The following is a 27,939-nucleotide window of genomic DNA, read 5'->3' on the forward strand; positions in this document are numbered from 1 at the left end:
CTTGGCTACCACCTATCTACCTATGTTCTAGAAACGCATCAAAAACAGAGACAAAGCTAAACTCTCTCTTCCTCCTGTTTACCCGCCTCCCTCTCCATTATATCGATTTGTTATCAGACCTCTCACATTTCTGACATTTACTTTCCAGGTCTATTCCCATATCTGACCCCTCTCATATTTAACTACCGACGTATATACATGACAGCCTTGAGAGGGATTCTTTGCTTATTTTACTGGTCCACGTGGTGCAGAACACAGAACACAAAACACAGGTAAACAAGCCAACACACACAGAGAAACTTTAACTTAAACTTTGACTTAATACACATAAAAGACAGCCAATGGCCCTAAAGTCCTTCCTCTCACTGTTTGAGCTCTCACTGTGATGTGACCTATCTTGACTAACCCACGTGTAGATGTGTTGTTGTACACACATCTGCTGCTGACATACCCATTCGCAGTCTTTACTGGCTGCTACCAAACACTCAAAGAAATCCCCATGGTGCACTGGGTCAGGGCATGCCTGACATTGTTGTGCAAGGTTATTTTTCTGCGTGTCCCAATTTAGCAACCAACATGCCAAATGCACGGGTGCACACACACACACACAAATAAAATTGGGTTTGTCTGCCAGCTCCATCTTATACAGAGAAAGACCTTGGAATCATTCATCACACCTTTTAAATAAACTGAATATATATATATTTTCAAGACACAACTCAGTCTCTCTCTCTCTCTCTCTTTCCCTATTGTGTGAAGGCAGGGCTGCATTCCTGTGAGGAGTAAAACTAAACTAGCAATTCCATGATGATGCAACAGCAGCCTACACAAACATACGACAGCAAAAAGTAAAAAGCAAGCGGTTTTATTTTGAACTTTTGTGAACTTTATTTTGGCTTTCTTATAGTAAAGCATAAAGCATATTCAGGGTTCCCATATCTTCTTAATCTCACTCATCAAATCAAAATCACATTCTTTTCTAGGACTTTTCAGGCACAATTCTCTTAAGTTCAAAGAACAAACGGCATATTTTTAGAGCTGACATCAAAGAAAAAAACAGAAACAGAAATGCCACTTTTGTTAGCCTAGAAATCTAGACGCACCCTAGCGGCGGCAAATTAAGCCTGTACGTCTAGTATCAAACCATAGGGATTTCTATTGGCTGACGCCGTGGACCTCATCCAATCACAGCGCTCTATTTTGTTAGAGTCTTAAGGCGGGCTTAACAGGATAACCACAGTCTTGCGACAGTGAACAACAAGGAAGGTGGCTATGGCGAACGAAGAGCGGTTGTGTGAATCGGCGTTGGCGTCAACTTTGGAGAAGTTGGACTTGTGCTTTTCTTTGAAAGTTGAGCAACACAATGCACTTAAGTCATTCCTTTCAAAGAAGGATGTATTTGCCGTTTTGCCGACCGGATACGGATATGGTCGTAGCGCTGGCCTATTTCATGCCTAGGCAGTTTGAAAGACAATTACTGCCCGTCCCTTGGATTAAGCGAGGTGAATGGTTCGATGCCAGACTATACATTTCAATGATATAGGATGGCCCGCCAGGCTACACTTTTGTATGAACTTCAGGTAAAAATGAATAAATAACTTATTTCTTTCAAAAAAGAAAATGACCTGCTGGTAGGGAGAACATTTTGGTCATGTGGTATGAGCATTTCTAGGGCTTACTCCCCAGGTCACCATCTCACTCTCACACACCCACACACACACAGGCCACCTATGTCCAGCAGCTACTAATATGCCAGTCATAGTTGAAACTGAAAAGGTGTCTGTTCATCTTCAAAAGAAGCTGGTTTTCAAAGTTGACAGAATTCAGTGCCCGGGAGTTTCAGGCCCAAGACCGGCCAACGTTTTCCATAGTGGTGGAAATTGGATAAATGAAGCAACATTTCAGCTCTTACTATCCTGTAGTTTTTATTAGTACCATGGTTCAACAAATGTGTACAGTAAAGGTTATATAATAATTTACTTCAACTGAGAAGTTAACAAAAAATATTCCACAAGTTAACAAAAACAGAAAGAAAGAAAGAAAGAAAGAAAGAAAGAAAGAAAGAAAGCCTTTGAAATGTAGCCTATCCCACGCTTCCACAAACAGGCATATTGAACTAATATTTAGGCTACATGTTTTTTGCATGGGTAGGCTATATTGTTGTTTGGTGATTTAGCCTACTCCTTTACTACACCCTCTTCTGAGCAAACAAGGCATATTTATCATGTAGGGTAATTGCTCTTTCTTACTAGTGTTAATTTTGTCACCTATTTTTAATTTAGTCTTAGTCTTAGTCTTGTGACGAAATGTCCTTTTTAGTCTTTGTCATATTTAGTCATTCAAATATCATTTTTGTTAGTCAAGTTTTAGTCGACTAAAAAGTCTCGGCATTTTAGTCTAGTTTTAGTCAAAAGAAAACTAAAGGTATCTTAGTCTTAGTCAGTTTTAGTCAACACATTTTAGTCTTTTTTTTATAACTAATTATTTCTGATTACCATTTGAGTCAAATAGTGTTTCACACATCTCAATTTTCCAACAATATTGTGTGTCCACAGGGCTACTCGTCTGTTATAATTACTCATTCTGATTTATACAGTTATAGCTCGGCTGGGATTTGACCATAGACAGTAAAAGATTTGACTGGACCACTGTCATATTCAGAGACCAGTGTTTCTCAAAGTGTTGTCCGTGGATCACTGGACGTCCGCAAGCTATCCCAAGTAGTCCGCGAGCAGACGTGGTAAAATATAATATAGATGAGTTGTTTGCAATATTGAACCAACTTGTATGTAAAAACAGTTCTGCAACACTGTCTATGTAAGATATGCCAGTTTAAATCATACAGTATGAATCCACACAATAAGCAAAGTGGTTCAGTGAGTAGGCCTATTGTGTAGACTAATTATAGGCTACTGTTGAAGTAGGTCTAGTCTTTTTTTTTTTAGCTAGGGTTAGTTTAGTGGTCCTGAAACTGAAAAAGTTTGAGAAACACTGTAGGCCAAAGTATTAATGTTTTACTCCGCCTTGCTAGATGGCGATATGCTTAAAACACAACACATTCCCCAATCAGACTCTCCATCTTAGCCATAGCTAACCTGCTAGCTTAACTTTCTATATTAGCTTACTTGCTAGCAAACTTTGCATCATCAGTCTAACTAGTTAAATAATTGACATTACATGATAAACATTTTCGTATGGACATTCTGGGGATGTTAATTTGTATGAGAGAACCTTCAACTTCTGGGTATGTAGCATTGTGGCATAAAGCTTATAGTTAGCTTGCTAACTCTTGCAGAAATCTCCAGTGTTCTTGTTCCATGTAGTTTAGCGTTGCAGCCACAGGGTTGCAGCAACAGCACGTAGACTAGCCTACAGGAAAGCTGTTAGCATGAACTCATTCGAATATTTTGAAAACATAACAGCTAGATGTTCTGTCTTCTCATTTTGTAGACGAAAATGAAGAGAGATTTTATCTTAGTTTTTATTTCATGCAAAACATTTTAGTCTCGTCTTTTTTCGTCAACAATAATGCATCTTAAGATAGTCTTAGTCAGTGTTTCAGGACAATACTGCCGTCTCGTCATCGTCTCGTCTTAGTCATGAAAAAAAAGGTTGTTGACGAACATATTTCCTCTCGTCTCGTCTGACGAAATTAACACTATTTCTTACATTAAATAACTTTAATTTATCCTCTCTACTTGTCCCTGTAGTCATGGCCTTCACTAATTTCGGGCTCATCATTTTCAGTGGTCGACTGGTTGATCTGCTGCTCAGTCTCTCCTGGCCTCTTTCTACCATCCATCCATCCTGACGCTTGTGTCTACTGTAGGGCCGGCTCGGCTATCCGTATCTGAGAAAACTTTTTGGAAAAGACGGGCTATGGACCCAACCAACTCTTTTTGGGAGGGGAGAACTCCCTCGCGTAGGCTACAACCCATGCAGAGGCATTGCATTGGTGTCATGCACAGAATGCGGAGCGTGTCCTACTGAAAAGATAGACTAACGTGACAAACTAACAGGCCCAAAAGTGAAGGGGCCACCAGGAATTCTCCCGATTACCCACCCCAGGCCTGATTCAGTCTTACTCTTCTTGGACTGAAGACTGAAGTCCTGCGATGCTAAATAGCCTTTCACAGGCCGCTGAGGCAGGTAGTGGAGTGTTCAGCTTCACAGAAGCCTGCCAATGTAGAAACATTTCTTGTAAATACGGCCACGTTATCTTCACCACTACCCTGTTCACCGAGTTCACCACTATCGTCGGGGTGGTCGTCTATGATAACGGGAGGTCCTCCAGTAGGTGCTCGTGCTTCCATGGCGGTTTCAGTTGTGCGTCCTCCTCCTTTAGCAACAAAAACGCGCTGAAATAGAGCGCGCAGGGTGCATAATGCAATCTAGGAGCAGTGATTCGCCAAACCCCCCTTATTGCAGTCGCACACATTTCTTCTAATTTTATGTTTTAGTAACGAGTAACAAAGATGCTTAGTGGAAATATAACAGAGTAAAAGTATACATTTTATCTAGGAAATGTAGTGGAGTAAAAGTGAAAATTGACATAAATTTAAATAGCGAAGTAAAGTACAGATACGTGAAATTTCTACTTAAGTACAGTAACGAAGTATTTGTACTCCGTTACATTACAACACTGATTGGTGACATAATCCTTCCAACAGCTAACACTGCAAACCTCTTCCTTTCAGGGCACGGAGCTGTCCATTTGTGTCAGCTCAGCAGCTCATGCCTGGCATCCAGCCACGGCCAAGAGTGGCATGGTCATGGGTACAGCGTAGGGCTGACAATGCCTGATAGGTGGTGAATGGCAGAAGGGTTCAGCTAGCGATAGGAGTAGAGGACTACCATGTGAGAGCTCCATTTATCAAGAGCCTCTCTAGGATCCCTCTCCTGCCAACATGCTTAGGTTTAAGAGCTCCTTTTACGAAGGTGTAGGAAAGATTACTCGGGTTAATAAACCTCAGATAAGACAAAAAGCGATCTTAAGTACAGTTGATATGACTTGGAGAGTGTATGAGTGCCTTTAAGAGAGGAACTGTTTGTTTGTGCATTGTTTATGTTTTGTTATTCTCTGGATAACATCTTTCAGAGACAACAAGCAGACAACACAGAGGCCTGATCTTTCTTTAACATGAAAGGAAATGAGAGTGCTTTAAGACTGATTTACTTTGCAATGTCCATTCTCGTACAGAGGGGGGAAAAAAGCTATTTTTGCCCAGTACAACATAATGTGACTACAGAACAGTTCAGGGGATCCTGACTTATAACCTTTGCAGTGACATTTCCTCAATCTCACCACCAACCAAAAGCTTACAGTTCTAGAGTTCAAGCAGGATGAGAACTGCTGTCCTAGTGTCAGGTCACAAGAAAAATTGTGTGCTGACCCAGCAGAAAACACATTCTGATTTTGCGTTCCTCTCTACTATAGTCACAATACAACACAGATCAAATAATAAGGGCTTGAATGGTCTACGCCACCCCACCAACACACACACACACACACACACAAACACCTCCCCATATTAAAACACCTCCCCAAATCAAATCGGACAGCGGGTTGGCCAGTGGTGCCACCCAGGCTCCACGCTGTGTCTGCTTGCAAGTGTGTGTGTGTGGGAGGGGGATTAGTGTATTTGGGTGAGTGCATATGGTTATATTTAGATCGTTCTGGAATGAGAAGGCAGCCCCACATTCTCTGGACGCCCCGAGATGTGATCCTGTGGGTGTTGCACTCCCCTCTGACCAACGACATCAAGCCTAACTTAAGTAGAGCAACATTCACAGATTGGTCTACAACTGTCATAAGGTCAAATAGACTCAATCATAACTCAAGGAATCCTTATGACATCAGGTGTTTGTATGATTGTGTGTGTATATCTGCAAATAGACATGTTGTGGCAAGTCAAGTAAAAATTGTTGTTACCTCAGCTGCATGTATATTTTAAACAATAGAGCAAAACGGTGTGGCTCTAGATTAACAGTGTACACAAAGTACACAGTATACACATAAGATATGTGGTTCTTGCTAAGGGTCAAAAAGTCACAGAAAAAAAGTCAAAGATATAATAGGAGTGGAAGTAGCTACTGGACAACTTCCAAAAAGCCCAACTCTCCAAACTCCCCTTATGCCAGAGATCTGCATGTGTGGTCAAGTTCTACCCCTTTTGTAGTTTATACACATACTCTGCAGACAGCCTTTGGTGCCTTCAACTTTTCTTGACTAAATAGTGGCCTAGTTGCCACATGTTCCAAGAGGTCTCAAACGCAGCACTAAGACTCAGTCAGCATTGACGCGAAATGGAAAATCAACAGAACATCGACATGTTGGTCGACATCTACAGAGCTAGACTGGGGTAACGCCAGATGCTTCCCCTTGACAGGAAAGGAGTTAACAGAGTGGTAATTACAACAAAGTATGTTTGCATGGGTAGGCTGCAGACTGCCTACTGTCATGCAACAAATGCCTTCTTGACAAATGAGAAAAAATGTTATTAACAATGCTTTCTGATACCATGGGAAAAATCACCTTCTTGTTTGTCAATTAACTTTAGTAGCTAGTAACTAAAAGGCAATGCTGTCCATTCCATTACTTTATGGCCATGTAATCATTGGGCTACTAATGTGTGAAGTCATCTCAGAGTTCCTAGTGTGTGTGAATGCAAACAGAAAAAAAGCCCTAGGAACTGATTAGTTCTAGGGGTTAGTAGAACTAGGTTCCTAGAACTGTTCTATCTAACCGAATGGACAGTGTTTTTCCTATGTGTTATTCACCATGCATTCTACTTTCAGTAACTGACGCGAGAGTCAGAGATTATTAAGGCTCGTCCAGTTTGATGTAGACTAGTTTATTGCAAAAACATTAACTTTCTTCGGCAGTGTTTCCTTTTCATTTCGTAGTGGTGGCTTCTGCTTCAGAATTAGGAAAGGTGCACAGCATTGTCTGGGAGCATCAGGCTGTGCATGGCCTCCGCTGGCTGGTGCTCACATCATGGCAGTTTAACAGTAAACAGCAATACCAATCAACAGTACCTGTCTAGTTTTATTCCATAAACATTTCTATAGACGTTAGTTAGTTAGTGGACTGCGCCATGCGGTATCGGATTTTTTAAAAAAGATATTCAGAACATGTTTGATTATGGTGGAGGTTATTGTCCAATGCTTATAACAATACCAGTGGTATGAATGGTGCCTATTGTGTACATATTGTGAATGTGGATAATACAGTGTGATTTTTTAATGTAAGTTGCTATTGGTGAATGAATTCTTTTGAGAGGTGGATAAACTCTATTTCTGAAATTCCAAAGGTGGATAAACTGCGTTTACTTGTGTTTAGCCTCCACTACATCCCTGATTAGTGGCATATGTACTATCAAAAGCGTCCATTTACTGCACACACCATAGGCTACTGAGGGAACGCAAAAGCATTGCGAGGGAACGCAAAACTAACCTATGGTCTAAATAAATCGCCACCCTGACCCGTCGCGGGCTCCGTATGAATCTTTGGACAACAATTGGCAATTTAATTCTGCGAGCTCAGTTGTGCTCTGGTTTACTTCCAGCTCATACGTGGCTTGCCAAAGCATTGCCTAACCTTTATCACTCGTATCACTTCTCTAAGCATCATAAATTGACTCCTGCGAAAGTTAAACATGCACGTAAGAGTCTGGCATCGATAAGACCCTTTCTCCGAAAAAACAACTTTCCAACAGCCATTTTGAAATCAACATCGATAACCTTATATCATGATCGACACAGTCCCTTCCCGTTTCTGCATGGTCAATTCCACCCATTCCCGGGGTGGTTCAAGTGCCAGCTCTAAACACGTAGAGGCAGTGGGTTAGTTGCTAGTGTTTAAGCACCTCACTTGTCTCAAGTCAACCTGAATCTCTGATTTCCCCCGCGCAACCTGGTATTCTGCAATCAATGAGTCCCTTTTAAACAAAGCAACACATGGTTGCGTCCATTCCTTATTCCTCAGTGTCCTTTATTTACAGCTCGATAAAGCCGGAATTAATAGGATGAACCGGGTGCTCTTCTCCCAATGCAGAACTCTGAAGTGACTTGGCTTGAAAAAGAGCACCGCCTGTCACGATACATCGACGTTTTTGTTTTATGAAATGTCACCTGCTAGATATCCTGAGTAGAAAAGTACATGGTGGCTAATATTGTGATTTGGGGCATGTGCATGAAGCACAGAGGCCGTGAGTATTGTACAGGAGGGAGCACATAAAAAAAAAAAACACTGATGTCTGAGCAAAATTAAACAGGCTCTAACGTTATTTTCTGACGCTGCGTATTCAATGAGAACCCCGTGACAGCCACGCGAGACAATACAGCGTTTCTTTCACACATCTTCTCAGGGAGCGCCGAACTCAAGTTATGATAATGATCAACAACTCTGAACAAACTTAACATTCTCTGCACGATGCAGTAGAATCGCATGTGGCCACTGGCCAGGCCTACTTAACGTTATATGGTCTGATATGAAAGATCTGAGCATATTCTAAAACTATATTCAACCTTGAATCGGCCAGCTAATAACTTGTCTTCAGCAACAGGTAACGTTAGCTAGCTAACGTTAGCCATTTCTGTCAAATTGCTCGCTTGGCAGAATTTAAATTGAGTGTACATTAATTGAGCTAAATTAGGCAATCTAAAGTGCAGTAACATTAATGTTGGCCAGGTTACACATGACACGTAACGTTAACGTTAGCCAACACTGAAGCGAACTAATCTCAACAAGTCAAGCTATCGGTAAAAAATAAGCAGGAAATATTCGTTTACAGTTTACAATCAGCTTAGTTAATGTAAGACAAAACAAATGTGTGCGCAGAAGACAACATCACAACGCAGTCTATGTGAGTGCAATAAACCTTAGTTGTCAGTACTGTTAATGTTAACTTATCAAACTAGGATGGCTAACGTTAACGTTAGATAACTCAACGTTAGCTTCTTTTGTTTCAGACAACTGTTTAGCTTCTGGGAGAGAGTAACGTCATCCCCACTCTGTTCCATTTAGTCTGTAGATACTCGAAGCATTTAACTATCTAACGTTAACTCTAATATTTGCTATAGATACTTTGCTGTGTACATCGTATATTGTATAGTTAGTGGGCGTAGTAGGTTTCATTTTAAGACAGTCTGTCTCGGTGACGTTACTGGATATAGAGTGTTACAAATAAGGCTTGGTTGCATCCCATAGATTGTAACGTTAGTTAATTTTCGCCACCAATTTTGTCTAACTTACCTGTATGCAAGGGTCATGCATTCGAATAATTTCGTCAACGATGCATCAATGGAAAGGTGGGACCTGCTGGTCTTTCCGAAGTGATATGTTTGACAGGTTTGTTTGTTAACTGTGTCAAAGTCATATCCTTTTTTGGGTGGGTGTTCGGTATGCGGGGACGACACCATGAAGTGACCACTGTGAATGATCTGACTCTCCCGTCCATCAGATCTCTTTAACGTTAATCCGAGGTGGGGTTCCTCTGCATCCGAATCGTCGTCCTGTTCTTGCTTGATATGCATAACAGGCCTCCTGTGTTGTCGTATTTCTCTTGTGGCCATGACGAACTGGGCTAGCTTACTTTCAAGAGCGCAAGCCTAATGTTACTCTGCATAGAACTTTTACGAGTTAAGGTAAATTACTTCACATTACCGACACATGAGGTATTTTTCGAAGTAACTGCACATTTTCCCCTTACGTATCTCGTGTCCCCTCTGTTTCTCTTCCAAAATCATCCAACTTTCACTTAGACCATACGGTGTTGATTCCTCAACAACCGCTCCACCTACCTACATCGATAGCTTCTTGAACTGAAAAACTCTCTTCACTTCGTCACTGCGGATCTCATCGTGATTGGACGAAGCCATTGCAACACCCACTAAGTGCTTTCGACTGGATGAAATCCAACCTCGGCAGTAGGCTATCATTCTTAGGCTAGGAAAATGTAGTTGTTCTTTACAACATATTTCTTGTTACATGGTCCTGTAAGGAAATGTTGTAGTCACATTATAAATACAGTCAGCAGGCCTATGCATAAGTAAATGCTCGGTAAGGAAAGCTTTTATGCCCTGATAAAAATCTCCAGCTCATTTCTTATGCACAGACTTTTAACCAACATTCTTATCTTTATTTTTGCTGACAATTAAGGCTACAATACAACCGGATTTGTGTAATTGATTCAAATATATATCCATTTTAATGTTCTGAGTTTTCTATTTTTATGCAGAACCTCATGCCCCACCAACACAGAACGTTTAGGGAACGTTTGGGAACGTTATGGTTCTCTAAAGATTAGTTCGATTTTAAATTAGAACGTTCCCTCTGGGTTATAACGTTCCCTAAACCTTAACCCCAGGTTTATAAAGGTTTATATGGCTCTGGTTAACCCGTGTAGGTTGTTGAACATTTTAACATAGATTCCGTTCCGCAACAATTGAAGGTTCTAAAATTCTATGTTGAATTCAATGAACCCAGATATTCTTTACGTTCATTTCCCAACATTCCTGTCATACCGGTGTGACGGTACTCCTGGGAAGTTGGAACCAACCATAAACATTCTCCTGTGGTTGCACTGTACCTCCACACAATGTTCCAGTTTGTTTTTTTCTTGGTTGTTCTGAGTGCAGTTGTGAAATGTTTATTAAAACCAACTCCACACGGGTTTCCCGTTTACCAACAAAACTAGATGCGCGCGCAGCCGTGGGGCAGAAGACTCTTGGTGGCGCCGTCCACACGTTATAAACTTAACTTAAATAGTCGGCTGCTTTAAGCTACAATCGGACTTTTTTGTATACACCTGTTGTTGTCTCAATGATAATAACATCTCATTTCAGACTATATTTCAAAGTTTGCCGTTCATTTGCATTATTAATATAACATCGTATTTTGTCATTTTTGGCGAAGACATGCATTCCGTTAGGGATATTGAACATATTTAACATTCTCTAACCATCGTGATTTCGAATTGGTGCAGTTTTCAGCACAAAAACTAAATTTATTCTTCTGCTCTTTTGCATTGCTCTATGCTGTTCTATGGTGCGTTCTGCCTCTTGGTTGCGCACGCATATTTTCGTGACGTTGCATAGAAATGGGTTTAGTTTAGCAAGGGTTTAGTTACACAGGAGATCAAAGCATGGCATTCACATTTGGCAAGTTAGAAAACTTCACCAATCAGACCATCCATATGTTTTGAATTGCAATGGAATTTATTAGCAAAATAGAAAGCACACAAAATAAAAATATTTACATCTAGAAGACAGAAGGAAAACATGAAAATTAAACTGGTACTGTTAGTGTTACAATGTAGCTATAGCTGAAACTTTACAAGCTGAATAGTGTAACCTGGTAACAGATGATTACCCACAACGGTCACTATACATCTTTCGGCAATGAATACATTCAAAAATGACCGTGTACTGGAGCTCTGGGTTGAACAACACACATTTGAAGAGTTTGTAACTAGAAGGAAATGGACATACAACAACGTATGAAATGAAAAAGGCTCAAAAGTGGCCCATGTAGACTTTACTGAAAGACCTTTTAGCTAAAAGTGAGACAAGTCACAAGGTCTTTTAAAGAAGAGTCCAGTCAATGGGTGCCTTCCCAGACTTCTTTAGCAGCTCATTGGTTCTGGAGAAGTGCCTGCAGCCGAAGAAGCCCCTGTGAGCCGACAGTGGAGAAGGGTGCACCACCTGCAGGACATGGTGCCGTTTCTGTTGGGGGCAGCATTTCCCAGAATCAACAGACCAGACACAAACATAAGGACATGATTACAACACCACCAAAAATCAGATCAAGTCTATATCTAGAGACCAAAAAACTGGATCTAGTCTTTGCAGCAGAAAACAGACATGCCCCAACCTTATTGATGGTCGCTCCCTTCTTTTGGGCATAGGCTCCCCACAGCATGAACACAAGTCCATCCAGGTTGGTGCTGAGCCACTGGATGACTGCGTCTGTGAACGTCTCCCAACCCTGATCCTTGTGCGAGTTAGCCTGGTGTGCTCTAACTGTTAGTACAGCATTGAGCAGAAGCACTCCTACAGACGAAAAGGAGCTTTAAAGACTGGCATGCAGTCTCCCCTCTACAAACTACTAAACTGCAGTAGCAATAAATGAAAGAACGAGTACGCAAAAATATATTTACATTTAAATATATGGGTCTTTCACAACAGAAACTAAGACCTTACATATTGAAGAGCAATCAGTGTATTTATGTCAAGGTAGCAAATTGAAACAATAAACGCATATCAATAGAGTGAAAAAAAAAAAAAATAAATAAATAAATAAAAATATATATATAAAAAAATGTTGCCGTGTTTGAAATCATGACTCCCTGTTTGAGAAACTGACCCTACTATGTATAGTGATGTTTTTTAACACCAAGCAGTATGGTCTCTTACCTTGTTTGGCCCAGCCTGTCAAGTCCCCGTGACACGGGTGCTGGAAGCCCTCTATATCGGAGCTTAGCTCCTTATACATGTTCTCTAGGCTGCAGAGATGAGAACAGAACCAGTTCAAGGGGTAACCATGTCACTGACTTGTTTAGGTTTTACAATTTCAGTTTTCTTATAAAGTAAGAAAACAGGTTTTGTTGGTGCTTATAATATTGCACGGATGAAGCTGTATATCTATAAGAGTTCAAACCAAAGGTGAATATCATAATGGTTGGTGAACCCATGTGTACTGCATGTGTATATGTGCAGGTGTACTGTGTACCTATAGACGTGTTTATGCAAAAACAGTCTGTCCCGAGATGCGTTTTTGGGTATTATTCATACTTGTCGTCATCTTTTCTCCAACATCAGCTACTTACTCTATTATGCTTTCAGTCATTCTTCTAACACACTATCAAGTCTCTCACAGTTATAAAATAAGAGGCCAAGGGTAAGGCTTGTATAATTGTGTCTCTGTGTCTGCTCACATGGCTTTAAAAAATCCTACTAGTCCCATTTAGGCCATGCACAACTGCAAAATGTATAGCCAAACCTTTATCATTTTGTTATAATGTTGTTAACAAAAATATGTTTTGTTAATTTAAGTTAGTTTAACACAAATACTTTGGGCTACAGTGACAGCTTTGGCTAACCGGATGTGATCAATCTTAAAGGGCATTACATAGTAATTTGTCTAAAACTAGCTCACTAACTGCCCACAAACTTAGATTTGCACAGATGTACTGATAAACAGCTGCCAGGTTACTTCCTGATGCATTGCAGTGATTAATTAGGTAATGTTTTGTTAGTTTTCCTGCCTTGACCACAAAGCTATACAAAGCTTTTTGGACCACAATATAAAGCTATATAAAGGGAATGATGTGTGTTCATATCTCGTTCACGTGAATATACCAACAAAATGAATGGGAATGTTTAAAGGTGCTCTAAGTGATGCTGGGTAACGTCACTTCTGTTGACGTTCAAACAAAACAGAGAGCTAGCTCGCTACTCCCTCCCCCTCCATCCCGTGCAACTGAAACTCTCCTAAACTCGCATCTCGTCAGTGATTTGCTGGAACAGTTGTTTTTGTTGCCGTTTTTGGAGCCTGGGATGTCCACAGACACTGCACTTTTTTACAGTGTATTCGGGGCACAGGCAGCTAGTGGATGGTGAGGTGATGTTTGCTGTATGTGACAAAAAAATGTTTTAGCTTAGAAACTGCGTAACATCGCTTAGAGCACCTTTCAGTTAACTGCCAAAAAAATCAGACCTTAAAAGTAGTGAAAACTAGCCTGGCGGGCCATCCTATATCATTGAAATGTATGGTCTGGCATCGAACCATTCACCTCGCTTAATCCAAGGGGCGGGCAGAGAATTGTCTTTCAAACTGCCTAGGCATGCAATAGGCCAGCGCTACGACCATATCCGTATCCGGTCGGCAAAACGGCAAATACATCCTTCTTCGAAAGGAATGACTTAAGTGCATTGTGTTGCTCAACTTTCAAAGAAAAGCACAAGTCCAACTTCTCCAAAGTTGACGCCAACGCCGATTCAAACAACCGCTCTTCGTTCGCCATAGCCACCTTCCTTGTTGTTCACTGTCGCAGGACTGTCGTTATCCTGTTAAGCCCGCTTTAAGATTCTCTAACAAAATAGAGCGCTGTGATTGGATGAGGTCCACGGCGTCAGCCAATAGAAATCCCTATGGTTTGATACTAGACGTACAGGCTGAGCAAATTACAGTTTTTCTCGATTGCTTTTACCTGCTCAAGTAAACTAGAGCCCACTTGGTCTTCATGACTACTTTCTTTGCACAGCAGAAGTCATCTCTTGCGAATGTGTTCACACATTTTCATTGGGTTCACATTTCTCACACCCTTTGCAAAACAGTTAACACAGGTGTCATTCAAAAGCCCCAAACTCTATTGGTTTTCCCACGCTAAACAAAAGGAAAACATCTTTTCACAGGTGGTATAGATTCCTTGCATAAGTCTGAATCTCTGATACACCTGTGTGAAACTCCTTTGCACAATTCTTCAATCAGCAATCATTCATTATACATAAGAGATGTCTGTTCTGTGTTGCTATTTGCAAGTGTGGATCTAATGCACATTTAGACAAAGTACTGTATTGCCTATTTGGTGGAGAAAACAGTACAAAAGGTGTTGACTGTAGGTCTATTTCGATGAAAAATGACAAGTTGTAGTTCAATGAAATTTACTGTATCTTGCTAGGTATTTACTGTATGTATTACATGTCAATGGCAGTTACATCTTGGGAGGAATGAATAAATTATTTTTTTATTTAGTACATTTTGTCTTTTCACAGTTTTTTTCTGATAGGCCTACCAGAAAAGTGAGAAAGTAATGGAACAGACATAGCAAAAATGCTCATTTTGAGAACTAGATTTTGCATTTTGTTGTCCAGTGTGTAATGATTGATTAAAGAGTGTTTTTAATTGGCAACAAGTTGTAGTATTTGAAGGCAAGATTTGCTTTTTGCTGCATGTTTTAAGTGTTTTGAGAGAGTAACAGCCTTTTGCAAGCAAAATGTGTCATTTTGTCCAGAGTGCTTTTGTTCAGACACGGGTGTTAACCCTCTAGGCGCCACTGTCGAGTTTACTCGACAAGATGCGGTACTGAATAAAACGGCCGATGAATCAAATAGGGTGTCATATTTCGCTCGACATCCACTCCACTAGGTGGCAGACATGTCATACGCCATCCCCGAAGTCCTAAAAGGTCATGGTTTAAACAAAACTTTTTGAGCTACAGCGCATTGAATCAGTGCGTGCAATACCGGAGCTAGTGTGCGTGTGAGCCACTTAGTCAGAGCGATATTGTCAACGCATGCGAGTATTTGCATTAGATTATCGCCTAATGGCATCAAAAAGTTTACCTGAAACGAAGTGTTGGGTCTTCTATTCAAGGACCCTGATTCTGAAGGGGAATATCTGCCTTCAGGAAATGACGGTGATTCGTTTAGTAAGGCTTCAGATGCGTCCCTGCCTTCAATGATGCAGCTGGACAAAGTGAGAGTTTACTCCATAGTTTAGCTTACACCAAGCACAAACGTTGAATCGTTTGCCCAATGTCACTGGTGGGAATAATGTTTCACGGGTTCGAGTGTTCATCGAGAAGGTAGCAGGGTGTTAGTGGTGTGGCTTAACAAGGCTGGAGGTAGCCTAATAGTGCTAGCTTCTGTCTTTTGCCTCTCCACAATCGCGGCGACAGTAACGTGGTGGAGCCTTTGTCTAATGCGACTGGGTATGTTAGACGAGGTCGAAATGCTCATAGGAGAGTTAGGGGGAAACGTAGTGGCAGTGTGGGGAGTCGCAATGAGAATGACAGTAGGCCTAGTCCGAAAGCTGGGCGCAATTCTCTCCCACTGGCGCGCCAGAGGCAGATCTGGCCATGCTGCTCGTGATGGTGGAGGTGGTGACACGCTCTCTCCCTCTCCCACACACACACACACACACACACACATTAGGTCATGCATAGTCTATCACAAGATGATGGGAATGCCGCCCTGTATGGATAGGGATAGGGAGTCATTATCTCTACAGCAAAAGGCCTACATAAAAAAAAAAAAAAAAAATGTCAGCCATTTATTAGTAATGATTTACACTGTTGATTTGCTATCTATTTCCCTGATCATTTAGGACATACACTATGTGTTCCTTTTTGTGTTCATGTCCTTGTGTGTGTGTCTTTGTCAGCTAAGAAAAAAAAACATCAACAAAAACAACAAAAAAAAAAAAAAATACTAACATTGTCTCTTGTCTTGTCTCACATCTCACTCCTGATCTGTGCCTTGCCGTGGCAAATGAGCTTTTGAACTAAACAGGTCTTGTCTACTTGTGTTTGTGCCATCTGAATAATCTATATGTGCCCCATACATGGAATCAGAGTGCCTACTGTATGTAGTAAATGGAAAATCTCTACAGCTAAAAGGCCAGTCTACCGCTACATGCATTTGGTTTGTTTCGCCATTTATTAGTAATGATTTACACAGTTTGTTCACTACTTACTATTTACCTGTGCATTCAGTATTGTGCAATATAGCATACAGAAGGTGAGGGACATTTTGGGGAAAGAAGTGGTGCATTTTATCATTCAAACATGCAACTTTTCATGAAAATTCTATAATCCAAGATGGCCGCCACCATATGACGTCATAATATGCAAATTAGATATAAACATTTAATCTCTACATAAACTTTGGGTCATCCTTAATATTTCTCTAATTTACATAAAGTCTCTATCTCTTATCACTTAAATGTATCGTTTCGGAAAAAAACCTCTGGCGCCTAAAGGGTTAACTGTTTTGAGTTGACACAGGTATCAAAACGATCGAGAAAAACTAATTTGCCGCCGCTAGGGTGCGTCTAGATTTCTAGGCTAAGTGAAAACTAGAAAACCGCATGGCTAAACTGTTCAGGCAGGAAACATGAGCAATCACAGACTGTATCATAACATCTTGCTATTTAGGTAGCTATTAAGCCATTTCTGTCCATTCTGGCCAAGAAAATGTCACCCCTCACAAACCTGACTAAGCCATTCAATGACTACCTGGAAACATGTATTTTAACCCATAAAGGATTGCCAACCTGGGTGGAGGACGGACAGGCCTCTGCACACTAAAACACAGTCCATGAGCTTGACCTGGCCCATGGTATGGGTCCTGCCCCAATACCACAACCTTTACCTGTAAGAAATTAAGATACAAACATTTGCAGAATATCCAACCTACAGTCTCACATCTACACTCATTGAATCATCTAAAATATATCAAAACTGGTGGGTGGGTGGTGTGGGTGTGTGTGTGTGTGTGTGTGTGTGAGAGAGAGAGAGAGAGCGTGAATTAATGAGTGACAGGAGGCGCTCACATTTTTTATATCACACATCTGGGTCCATGTGAAGACCTGGTGTGGGGGAGGATAGACTGTGTGCTTCTTCCGTTCATCTGCTACGAAGGACATTAACTGTAAAGGGAAGAGAGAACCTTTTTGCCACGGAATCAGAATTCAGAAGTTATATCTGAAGACTCCTATCAAGAACACAAACAAATCCTCCATCAATACTTATACGGAGCAGCAACACTGCAGCCATGCCAGCGATGCAGTACCTCTTACCTCTTTGAAGTAAGGCTTGGCAAACTCTTTGCTCAGGGCTCTTCGCCAGCTCTCCTCTATGCCATTGGGGGCAATGTGGGTCGACAGTCTGTCTAGTGCCGCTCGCTTGTTGCTAGCAATACGGTCCAACTGCTCCGGGCTCAGCGAAGACGAGGAGCCAGCGTCAGTGTCCTCTGCCTTTCGTTTCTTCATCTGTATAATTTTTGTATATTTAGTTAACGTACTGCTTTGTGTGACTACTGCTTGTCCGATTGAATGTGAACGCGCCCTATGAACGAACAGGGATCTTACGGCGAACATTTGACCGCAGGTACGCACTCATGTATTAGCCTACTTTTTAGCGTCGGTCCGGTTGATATAACTAACACCGTGCAACTTTAATGTTACAGTAAAAGGCATGTCGCGCAGACAATTTCAATGCGTTCTGCACACACACACGTGACCGGAAACAGATGAGAAATCAACAAAGTAAACTCGCTGCCGATACTGTGCCGAGGCGGCTGCATGATGATGTAGGCTACCAATGTCATTAACCGAACTTTAATCATATTACAAATTGAGAGCTAAAACAGTATTACAAGATTGTTTACATGTTACGACATGAGTTAAATAAGGACAAATGCTTCCGGGGTTCAAGGGTGGTCGATGGTTTGAACAAGTTTGAAATTGTACCGCGCGCACATGTGGGAAATATAAAAGAGCACATGACAAAAATGTAAAAACTGTTCATGAACAGTGCAAGAGCCGGTAGGTTATTTACCCGCCCCTCGTTTCGGCTAATTAACTTAAAATGTAACGTTAACGTTAGTGCAATGGCTTTAGCCAACATAAACTCACACTGTCCTTTACGTCTTCTTCATTTTCCTTAACATCCTCGATACTCCTCTTTTTATCAACTGGAGAAAAGAAATTTCTTATGCTTTTCTGTCCAATCATTATGTCCGAGCTTGCAGTGCTTTACGCTATCTTTGAAGAATGTATGGAAGGAAGAGAACTGTACCAAGTCCGTCAATAGCCTAGTACTCTTTCCCGCCAAATTGACGTGACGCAAAATTTGCATAATTTCAGAGGCGCAAGCCCTGAGTTTGCACAGCAGACGAGGGACAGTCAATTAAATTTGTAGGCCTAGGTGTACATAATAAATGCTGAAATGACTCCATAAGTTTAAAAAAATTCACCTGTCTGCTATCTATCTGTAACCCTTATCTCTATTAGTGTTTTGTGTTTTGCTGGCGCTGGGATGGACCGGTTTGTGACAGCAAGCAGGAAAAGGAAAAGGCATGTTGGAGGAGAACTTGACCAAGCTTCTCACAGCAAGAAGAGCAGAGAAGCTCCTGAAGAAGAGCTGGAGGAGGATTATGGAGAAGAAGAAGAAGACATGTTGCTTAAGGAGTTCTCTCAGCCAATACCATGGCGGAAAATTGAAGCAGAGGGTCTGGACTGTGACTACTGCCTATTGTTCAAGACAGATGAAGCAAATGAGCTGTTCAATGCATTGGAGAGGGAGCTTGAGTACTTTACAGGTGAGCTGTAGCCAAAGAAAGGGCCTACATCCAGGTGCATTGTACCTAGGCTTGTTTTTATGCTCATGATCATGTGCCTAGAAACTTAACTTGGTATGGTAAAGGTCCACAGCAGGTCTAAGGTTACATAGGACATACATCAAATCACTACAAAAGCCCACCATGTCTTCCTCAAGCTTCTTTTTCTGAGTGGATATTTTTACAGAGGGTCTTCATCAGTTTATCCAGCAATAGTCACTGATCAAAAGGACAATTTTGCTTTTGGAGTGTGTTTTTTTCCCCTTGCTGTTTGTGTGTGTTGTGACCTCTGCACAGGTGACCAGGCCAAAGTGCAGGTGTTTGGGAAGTCCTACAGTGTTCCACGGAAGCAAGCGACCTATGGCGATGAGGGACTCATGTACTCTTTCTCTGGGGTGCATCTTCTTGCTCGAACCTGGACCCCAACACTGGAGAACATACGGGATACAGTCACCAAGGCAACTGGGCACACTTTCAACTTTGTGTTAGTCAACAGGTGAGAATATACTGTACAACCAAATACCTCATGGGTTATGAAATCTGTGACATTGTTTCTATTGACCTGTTCTCAACAAAGAATTGTGCACTTTAAACCTATGGTGGTCATCTTAAAGGAAAATTCCGGTATTTAGCACTTTGAGTCCCTTTTCTGGTTTGTTTTGAATGAACTAGAGTGGTGGACACCGAAATGTTGATGATTGGTCCTGTCTCGACCTTTCTGACTCGTTTTGAATCGCCTTTGACTAGTCAGAGTGGCTGCCAGCAGGCATACTGTAGGCTACCCAAACATGTCCTAAAACAACCCCTTAAAGGTGCCATGTGTAAGAATTGAAGTAAAAATATCCAAAAATAAGCTACACGCATCAAAAGAATGAGAAGAAATAATGGCGATGATGTCATTGAAAAAATGACAAGGTATAGTGCTGCAGAGATATCAACCTGAATTAGCATGCTAAATTACTAGCCACAGCCAGACAGGTGTCATAATACCAGTTTCGCCATGGGAGGCGGTATCTTAACAACATAACCGCCAGCCAAACTGCAATACACGTGTCTCGGTTGTTACTCTGAGGTAGACCAACTCACTTTCTGGAGGTATACTGCCCCATCTTTTATAGAATGTGGAGTATGAATTGATTTTTTGACAGACATTACACATGGCACCTTTAACGTTCGTTTTCAAAACTGTGCAACTCACCGAATGGTTAGTGGTGTTCGTTGATTATTAAAAGCAAATATATCGGCGTAATTTGTATGGAGTAATTTCACCCTAGGGTCCTTTGCACCATGACCCCGAGCCAAACACCCTCCCAGAACCTGTTTTCCCTTGGTCGAACCCTGGTCGAGTAGCCCTGTCAGAAACTAATGAGTTTCTGCGATGCAATGGAACCAACTTTTATCTCGTAAATTACCCCACTAATAATGCCCTGAATGGTACGAAACTTCTACAGTATGTTCTTTACTCGTAAAACGAGGCATTGAAAAGTCCTGTCGCAGGACTGTCGTTATCGACTGTCGTTATCCTGTCGCAGGACCGTTGTTGCTTCCTGCCAGGATTTTTACAGGCTTTTCCCAAATCACGAAAGTAAAAAAGTAACGTCGAAGCAGCGGTATAGTAGCAGATAGTAGCATCCATCAGGCAAGTGTTATTTAAATAAACTCCTGGTGTACCTACACTGCAAAAAATTAATTCTAACCAAGTGTTATTGATCTTATATTAAGATTAAAAAATCTATTTGGTATTGATTTTAGTATGAAAAGACTTACCTAGCCCTCTCAAAAGATCATTTTGACTTAATTTAAGAAGTTTTATTATTTTTAGACAAATTTGCTCAACGCACTGGCAGACAAATTTGCTTGTTTTTAGGACAAATTTGCTTAACGACTGGCAGACAAATTTGCTTGTTTTCAAGATGAGATGTCTTAAAATAAGTCAATTTTTTTTTTTAAATTAAGTCAAATGATTTCACAAGAAAGCGCTAGGTAAGTCTCTTTATACTGAAAACAATACCAACTATTTTTTTTTATCTTGATTATAAGATTAATAACACTTGGTTAGATTTTGTTAGATAAGCAGTTTTTGCAGTGTACAAACTTTTCAATGCCTCGTTTTACGAGTAAAGAACATACTGTAGAAGTTTCGTACCTTTCAGGGCATTATTAGTGGGGTAATTTACGAGATAAAAGTTGGTTCCATTATACCTGCAGAAACTCATTAGTTTCTGACAGCGCTACTCGACCAGGGTTCCACCAAGGGAAAACAGGTTCTGGGAGGGTGTTTGGCTCGGGGTCATGGTGCAAAGGACCCTAGGGTGAAATTACTCCGAACCATCGCTTTAACTTAGAGATCGCTTTCTGTATTCCAGTCTTACTCCTCAACTCTAACCAGATTTCCATACTCAAGATTCAGGATTTATTTTATGGTCAAACATCAATAAATAAGTGAAAATATATGTTTGTTTCCATATCAATTCTATCCCTGTTACATCTGCAACTATTTAAAATGTATATGGAAGTAGGTCGAGGAGTTTTTAAACTATTCAGATGAAAATGTGGTATTTTGATGGCAGGAGCTAGTATCAGTGTTGAAGCACATGAGATGGGTTGGTTATTATCTTTTTTATCTTATTTAGCCTGTAAAGCCCTATTGATGTTGCCTACTCTATGTAATGTCACAGCTTTGATTGTGACTGCCTAACCTTGAGTAGAAAAATATAAGACCAAGGTTTAGTGGCTACAGCTGAAATCTAAGGCCTAGGACATGAGCTAAGTACCTTGCTTAATGAGGCCTTTTCCCACAGGTACAAAGATGGTCTTGACCACATGGGGGAGCACCGTGACGATGAGCGAGAGCTAGACCCCAGCTGTCCCATTGCATCAGTGTCTTTAGGAGCAGCGCGAGATTTTGTGTTCCGACACCGGAACAGTCGTGGGGGTGCTGGGAGAGGCGGACCACCGCCAGTCAAACTAGAACTGGCTCATGGTAGCCTGCTGCTTATGAATGCCCCCACCAACACAAACTGGTACCACAGCCTGCCCGTGCGCAAGAAGTCCCAGATGCCCCGCATCAACCTCACCTTCAGGCGCATACTCAAGAAGCTGAAATGACCAAAGAACCTGAGACAAAAAAGCACTGACATAAGCTCTAACATAACAGGTCCCTCATGCCCCAACTCTCCTTTACTGTGATGCAGCCCTGAGGACCAGCTCTCAGCCTCACCTGCACTCGCTCATATCTGGGAACAGGAACAACAAACTATGTGTCTTAAAAGATGTTAAGTTGTGCTTGTTTGTTTCACACTGTGTGTAAATGTCTTTCTGCAGCAAATTACAATCAATATCACTTAGTATAATTAAAACAAAACACATTACAACATGTTTACAAGGAAAAGTACTTTTATTTGTTTTTTTTTATAAAACCAATAAGTACATATAGAATAAATAAGTGAAACGCAATCATAACCTCTGTACAAGAATTTACTAATGCAGAGTGAAAAACAATAAACCAGAAAACTAAACAAATATGGTCCCAAGACTAACATTCTATTGTTTCCTCAGGTTCAGAGACCGAACTTACACAAGGCAATAGTTTGGCTGGACTCTGGTAAAACAAGAGAGTAACAAAAAAAAGAATTTGTGGTATAAATATTTACATACCTTAGCGAGCAGACGTGAACTGAGAAAAGAGATTTTTTTTTTCTATGGAAACTTTTAGTGTCTGAAGTACCAGCACTGCTGGACCTATTCTTGAGGCATTGCATATTGCCCCACCCCCTCTCCAGTCTGTCACAGGTGCTGTCTGAACAGGTCCATTCTATACAGTGTCATTTTTTTTGTTACATTTGTGTTTTCCATAGATTCCGTGGGACCACTAGGCAAGGGATACATTGCTACTCTAACAAACTGCCATGCTAGCACACCCCTATGCCACTACCATAGCACGCTGCTATGCTAACAAGCACATTGTCCCACAAGCTACTTTTTCTTGTGGTGAAACCTTTTAGCAAGCACACGTGATACTCCTTATATCCAAGTGACCGATCTTCAATCAGCAGTACTACCTCTTACACACACAAGAGGCTGTGCTGGTTATTACCTGCTAACAGATCTGGAGAATGACCTATTGGTGCCAGAGTAATCTCTCGACTCAAGGCCCAAAGTGTGACCAATGTAAAAATGGCAGCGGTGTATGTATGTGGACACATATGCAGTGTCACCTTCAGGGATTTGCAGAGCTGCTGAAATGGTAACCTGCATTTCACAGAACTGTGTCTACACAGATGTAGACCATTACTTTGCCATGCCTATACCTCATTTGCAGGCTGTGCTGACATGATACTGTGTGCATGTGTGTGAGTGAGGGGGGTGGTACAAAGTTAGGGATGAGAGGAACACAGACAGAGGGCACTTGAAGATTTAAAAAAAGATCAGGAATCAACATGTTTAAAAAAAAAAAAAAATACACATCTGCCTTGTTTTTGTGACTTGGGGTGGTCACCTAGTGTATCCGGCACATGTCTGGCCAATAGCGCAGTCTAAAAACATGCGTTTGGCTGGAGACTCCATGTGACCATGGGTTGGAGGCAGAGGTGACAGGCATGAATGTGTGTGAATGTGTGTGAGTTTGTGTGTGTTTGTTTGTGTGTGTTTGTGTGTGTTTGTGTGTGTTACAGCAGCAGGACAAAAAGATGCAGGGCCAGATGAGAACAGTGTGTGGACCCTCCTGAGTGTGAGGGAAAAGAATGGAAGGGAACATCAGGGAGTGTGTGTGTGTGTGTGTGTGTGTGTGTGTGTGTGTGTACGTATGTGTGTGTGTGTAACATCAGCAGCGGGTCTCACAGTTTTCTTTTCTTTTTAACAAAAAAACCCCAAAGAAAAGCAGAAACTACAGGAGCCTGAGGCTTGACCTAGAGAGAGGGAGAGCAGGGAGTGATGGCCAGGGGAGGGGGGGGGTGACCAGAGGCCAGAGAGCTAAAAGGCGGAAGTCTCTGTAAGAGTGGACAGAGTTAGCTCTCCTCTCGACTCCCAGAGCCGGAGTACTCCAGTTTTCCCTTCTTACTGGGAGGAGCACCATCTTCTGATTCCTAGAAGAAAGAGTGAGGGACAGAAACTATAGACCCTTTCAAAAATAAAAACAAAAACAATGCTTGAACGTTCTATTTGGTTCCCAATCTACTTCCTCTACATTAAGATAACATATGGAATGTTAAAACGGAAGCCTTGTAGGGCCAACTATGATGCTGATAATGGAACTCTCTTGAAAGGGTCTAAACACAACAAAAGTTTTTATATCTTTTGTAGTTGATATACATGTGTGAGCCCACATCTAGACATAGGATTGTTCAATATTTTGCATGTATGCATTAATAATACCTGGGGAGTTTTAGAAGCATCCGAGAAAGCTTCCTGTTCTCCTGAATTCTTTCCCTCCTTTTTAGAGAATTCTAGAAAGGAAAAAGAAAAATCATATTAATAAACACAATTTCCAATAACTTTTGCACATTAGTGCCATCTTGTGGGGCAGTTGAATATAACCACCACTGCATGTCTCAGGAACAAAGATGCTCTATCATTAAAATTATTTAGATGTGATAGTATTAAAGTAGCCTCATTCAGAACTGATTTTAAGCATCAATTTGTTCTGACCTCAGTGACTACATGACTATGCTTGAGGCAGTACAGTATTGTATAAAGTTATAGCCAACAGTGGGAGCTCGACACTCAGTTTGAACACTCAGAGAGCCAGTTCAATTGTCAAAACCACTTTGAAAGTCTGTAAATTGTTCAAGTGTTTGTACCTGTGTATAGAACAGAGTACTCAGGGAATCAAATGAGTGTCAGAGTGTGTGTGTGTGTGTGTGTGTGCGCGCGTTGACAAACGCACCACTCTTGCCATTAGACACCAGTGTCTCCTTTGCGGGTGACGGACTCTGTTCACTCTTTCCCTCTGTGCTGTCACTCTGAGACGTTGCTACGGCTTCTGGGGCCGGACTTGTGTTGTTACTGGTTTCCTGCTTTAGCGGAGAGGAGTCTGCAATGGAGCTCTGGTTACTGTTGTCATCTGTAGAAGGGAGGGACATGGATCATGAACATGAGAATGTGAAAGAGACAAAAAAAAGAGCAAAAGAAACACAGAAATATAGCTAAATGAAGCACACCACTGACCATGCATGTCCATCATCCCAGGAGAGGAGCTATTCTCCGGAGTGGTAAGCTCAGAACCGTACTTGTCATCCTTGCCCTTCTTTTTGTTCTTAATCTTCTGTGAAGACATGTCGAATGAGAACTAAATCCAGATATTCACAACACTCCACTACAATAAACATTGACATGCAGAGCTGAGAATTGTTAGTGTTCAAAGAAACAAAACCATATGAATACCACTGCCCCCTTTGTACTAACTTAATAGCTGGAGAAATTTAGCAAAACCAATGTATAAGCTGCGGCTAATAGTTGGGAAATTACGGTAGTCAAAACTAAGTGTAAAAACCTTCATAAGTCTTCAAGTGTTCAAAAGTTAGTAGATGCCGATATCAGAGGCAAAATATAAAATGTTCACACAGAACATTGTCAGCTCTAAGTGAAAGCATTGCATGTGATGCTGTAAACATAATACACTGCACTCTTTACATTTATTTTGTTCCCCCCCCCTTGGGTCCAGTCAATAAAAGCAAAAAGAGGGTCTGCACTCCAAAAATCTTATAGTGACCTTTCACTGTGTTATTAGCAGCAGGGTCACAAACACTGCAGTCCACTGCCCTTCCTCAGTGTGAGACTATCAACAATGTCATACTGCACGCTAAACAGAATGGGTCATAACCGACAGGCCTCCTCCTTTAACACAGCTATATCTATATTATGCAATTGGGACACGAATATGCACCACTTATGGATACAGTTAGCATGGGTGAACTTACGTCATCAGATTTAGGCTCAGTCACTGGAACCCACTTGTAGATTCTGAGAGAGGTGTCTCCCACAGTCACCCACTTCTTCTCCCTGAGGAAACACAAACAACTTCAATGCACAAATCCAGTAATTAGTAGGCCTACCTGGTAGGCTAGTAGGAAATATGATGCAGTTGAGGTAGTCAACAACGGAATTGGCCAAATGTGGTAAAAAATATCTTCCAATAGCCAACAAAGAGATGCCTTAAAACAAGGCACTTGGTCTACAAAGACTTTCCACTGAACCGCCGACAGTTCTTGCAATGCTGCCGACACGACACAAAGCAAGTGGCGGGTCTGCTCCGGAGGACGACACGGCGTACTCCCCGGGACAATAAGCCCCCCGCGGATACCGCCCTCACAAACACAATGTCCACAGAATCACCTAGCCATTCAGATCGAAGTGTGGAACATCATGTTAAGTATTATGTGCTCGAAACTCTTGCCGAATGCAACAGACTTCAGCGTGAACTTGCAAGATTGTTTCAAGTCATTGTTTGTGACTTGAGTTTTGCGCTTCAATAAGCGGTAAGCTAACCAAGTCTAGGCCAGTGATAAATAGGCCTACACGTTGTTGTATTTCAGGCTATACTTCTATAATGGGCACAATTATTTTATATTGGCAAGCTGAGCCCAAGTAAATAGACTCGACGAGACCTTTAAGACTATTTAAAAATATAGCTAGGCCTACCCATTGGACATATTCACTTTCACAAGTTTTAATAAGCCAAGAACAATGCTTGATGTTGAAAATGGGCATTTTGTTAGGTCCATGTCAACCTCATTAGACTACAATAACATTGATTTTTCAATCAATGGACATCAGAATCAAATCAACATAACCAAATCAACAGAATAGCCTAACCTATGAGACAATATCGACTAACTCCAAAATAAAAACACATCACATAATATTTAAATAACACACTTTCAATGATTAATCATACCATAAATCGCACACTGAATATAACCTTCACGTTTCCAAATAATCTCTTTCTCTATGTTTCTTTTTTTTTTTTTTCGTTAAACGCAGTTGCGTGTGAAACTTGCGTGCAATGTCTCCCAGCCCCCAACGCACGCCTATTTCTGTCCTGCTGGAAGAACCACTCCAAGCGCTACATTTAAAACCCCGGGAACGTATAAAAGTATTCTCACTCTACAGCGCCTTCGTCGTGCCGCAAGTCACTCACTAAGTGTAGATAACTAATGCCGATTCTAACGTCCCCAACTCACTGCACATTCCGAGCACACAAAGCGCTCTCCAGCCGGCATTACAGGCTCAAACAGCAACGGCTTCATGTGACTGCAACGAAATGGCTTCTAGGTTCAACCCACATTAAATTTTAATGGAAGAAAATCGTCTAATAAAGTAAGTAATACTCGGTTAAACATCGCCGGCACGGCCACTCACAAGCGCGCTTCTACAGCACACCTGAGCCGAAGGAAGATTCCGACCAAAAATCGAACTCAATAAAAGCCCCTTCTTTGGTTTCATTACATTGTTTCTCCTCGTTGTCTCTCCTCCCCCACAGTCTTTCTGTCCTTGAATAACGTGTAATGCCTTTTAGCGCTTACCATTTTCGTACTTTCTCAATAGCGGCCATAACCCGCTTGATGTCATCTTTCGCCCTGCTCCGGGTCTCCGCACGGACCGACCTGCCCGACATTACTGCTGTTGGTAAAATATCTTTTTAGCTCGCCGGCTGTTTAGACACAATGCGAATGCTCAGTAGAGGATTGAGAGAGCGGTTATGCGCCTGCGCAGATCACACACATAGAGCAGTGTGCCCTCAGGACTAGCGAGCAGAAAGCAGACAGTGGTGCTCATGCAGAGGCAGAGAATTTATCCGCTCGTTGGTGTTCACAT

At 41.5% G+C, this 27,939-nt stretch overlaps 4 protein-coding genes across 10 annotated transcripts in view; 1 reads left to right on the top strand and 3 right to left on the bottom strand.

Annotated features, from left to right (window-relative positions):
* LOC125294170 (MLX interacting protein) overlaps positions 1 to 9,887 on the bottom strand; it is a 35,713-nt gene extending 25,826 nt beyond the window's left edge. Inside the window, exon 1 of one of the 3 annotated variants that reach the window (XM_048242586.1) lies at positions 9,257 to 9,859. In XM_048242586.1, the coding sequence (XP_048098543.1) occupies positions 9,257 to 9,576 (320 nt within the window). In that variant the 5' untranslated portion in view covers positions 9,577 to 9,859. Of the gene's footprint in view, positions 1 to 9,256 lie in introns of all 3 variants that reach the window. The other 2 variants (XM_048242587.1, XM_048242588.1) reach the window with 2 other exon arrangements.
* On the top strand, positions 8,525 to 22,537 carry alkbh2 (alkB homolog 2, alpha-ketoglutarate dependent dioxygenase). 4 transcript variants are annotated; one of them, XM_048242595.1, is made up of 4 exons: positions 8,525 to 8,867; positions 18,800 to 19,107; positions 19,423 to 19,621; positions 21,927 to 22,536. In XM_048242595.1, exons 2-4 carry the CDS (start codon positions 18,825 to 18,827, stop codon positions 22,231 to 22,233), a joined length of 789 nt encoding a protein of 262 aa, XP_048098552.1. In that variant the 5' UTR covers positions 8,525 to 8,867; positions 18,800 to 18,824; the 3' UTR covers positions 22,234 to 22,536. The 4 variants fall into 4 exon arrangements, with proteins under 4 accessions (XP_048098552.1, XP_048098551.1, XP_048098549.1 ...); XM_048242594.1 differs by lacking the exon at positions 8,525 to 8,867 and adding an exon at positions 17,777 to 17,894; XM_048242592.1 differs by lacking the exon at positions 8,525 to 8,867 and adding an exon at positions 18,007 to 18,096 and having other exon boundaries at positions 21,927 to 22,537.
* On the bottom strand, positions 11,208 to 18,632 carry unga (uracil DNA glycosylase a). 2 transcript variants are annotated; one of them, XM_048242591.1, is made up of 7 exons: positions 18,422 to 18,632; positions 17,585 to 17,776; positions 17,339 to 17,434; positions 17,060 to 17,157; positions 12,418 to 12,506; positions 11,876 to 12,054; positions 11,208 to 11,727 (listed from the first exon to the last, which is right to left on the bottom strand). In XM_048242591.1, the coding sequence occupies exons 1-7, from the start codon at positions 18,518 to 18,520 to the stop codon at positions 11,587 to 11,589; spliced, it is 894 nt and encodes a 297-aa protein (XP_048098548.1). In that variant the 5' UTR covers positions 18,521 to 18,632; the 3' UTR covers positions 11,208 to 11,586. The 2 variants fall into 2 exon arrangements, with proteins under 2 accessions (XP_048098548.1, XP_048098547.1); XM_048242590.1 differs by lacking the exon at positions 18,422 to 18,632 and having other exon boundaries at positions 17,585 to 18,017.
* bcl7a (BAF chromatin remodeling complex subunit BCL7A) lies at positions 22,504 to 27,876 on the bottom strand. Its single transcript, XM_048242596.1, has 6 exons — positions 27,648 to 27,876; positions 26,043 to 26,124; positions 25,291 to 25,387; positions 25,010 to 25,186; positions 24,499 to 24,569; positions 22,504 to 24,209 (listed from the first exon to the last, which is right to left on the bottom strand). Exons 1-6 carry the CDS (start codon positions 27,737 to 27,739, stop codon positions 24,132 to 24,134), a joined length of 597 nt encoding a protein of 198 aa, XP_048098553.1. The 5' UTR covers positions 27,740 to 27,876; the 3' UTR covers positions 22,504 to 24,131.
* Positions 27,877 to 27,939: the final 63 nt, after the last annotated feature.

This window comes from Alosa alosa, chromosome 5, assembly GCF_017589495.1.
Source record: "Alosa alosa isolate M-15738 ecotype Scorff River chromosome 5, AALO_Geno_1.1, whole genome shotgun sequence".
NCBI classification, from domain to species: Eukaryota; Metazoa; Chordata; class Actinopteri; order Clupeiformes; family Clupeidae; genus Alosa; species Alosa alosa.

Bases quoted from the DNA above. Each gene is read 5' to 3' on its own strand.
- unga (XM_048242590.1), bottom strand. From the start codon at position 17,884: ATGTTCGCCGTAAGATCCCTGTTCGTTCATAGGGCGCGTTCACATTCA. The intron at 17,158-17,338 runs GTGAGCGCCTCC...AATTTCTTACAG, and splicing joins AGATGTGTGATATAAAAAAT to GTAAAGGTTGTGGTATTGGG. The intron at 12,055-12,417 runs GTAAGAGACCAT...TTTCGTCTGTAG, and splicing joins GACAGGCTGGGCCAAACAAG to GAGTGCTTCTGCTCAATGCT.
- alkbh2 (XM_048242592.1), top strand. The intron at 19,108-19,422 runs GTGAGCTGTAGC...ACCTCTGCACAG, and splicing joins GGAGCTTGAGTACTTTACAG to GTGACCAGGCCAAAGTGCAG. The intron at 19,622-21,926 runs GTGAGAATATAC...CTTTTCCCACAG, and splicing joins AACTTTGTGTTAGTCAACAG to GTACAAAGATGGTCTTGACC.
- bcl7a (XM_048242596.1), bottom strand. From the start codon at position 27,739: ATGTCGGGCAGGTCGGTCCGTGCGGAGACCCGGAGCAGGGCGAAAGAT. The intron at 25,187-25,290 runs GTCAGTGGTGTG...TCCCTTCTACAG, and splicing joins TGGGATGATGGACATGCATG to ATGACAACAGTAACCAGAGC. The intron at 24,570-25,009 runs GTGCGTTTGTCA...TTTCCTTTCTAG, and splicing joins GGTGTCTAATGGCAAGAGTG to AATTCTCTAAAAAGGAGGGA.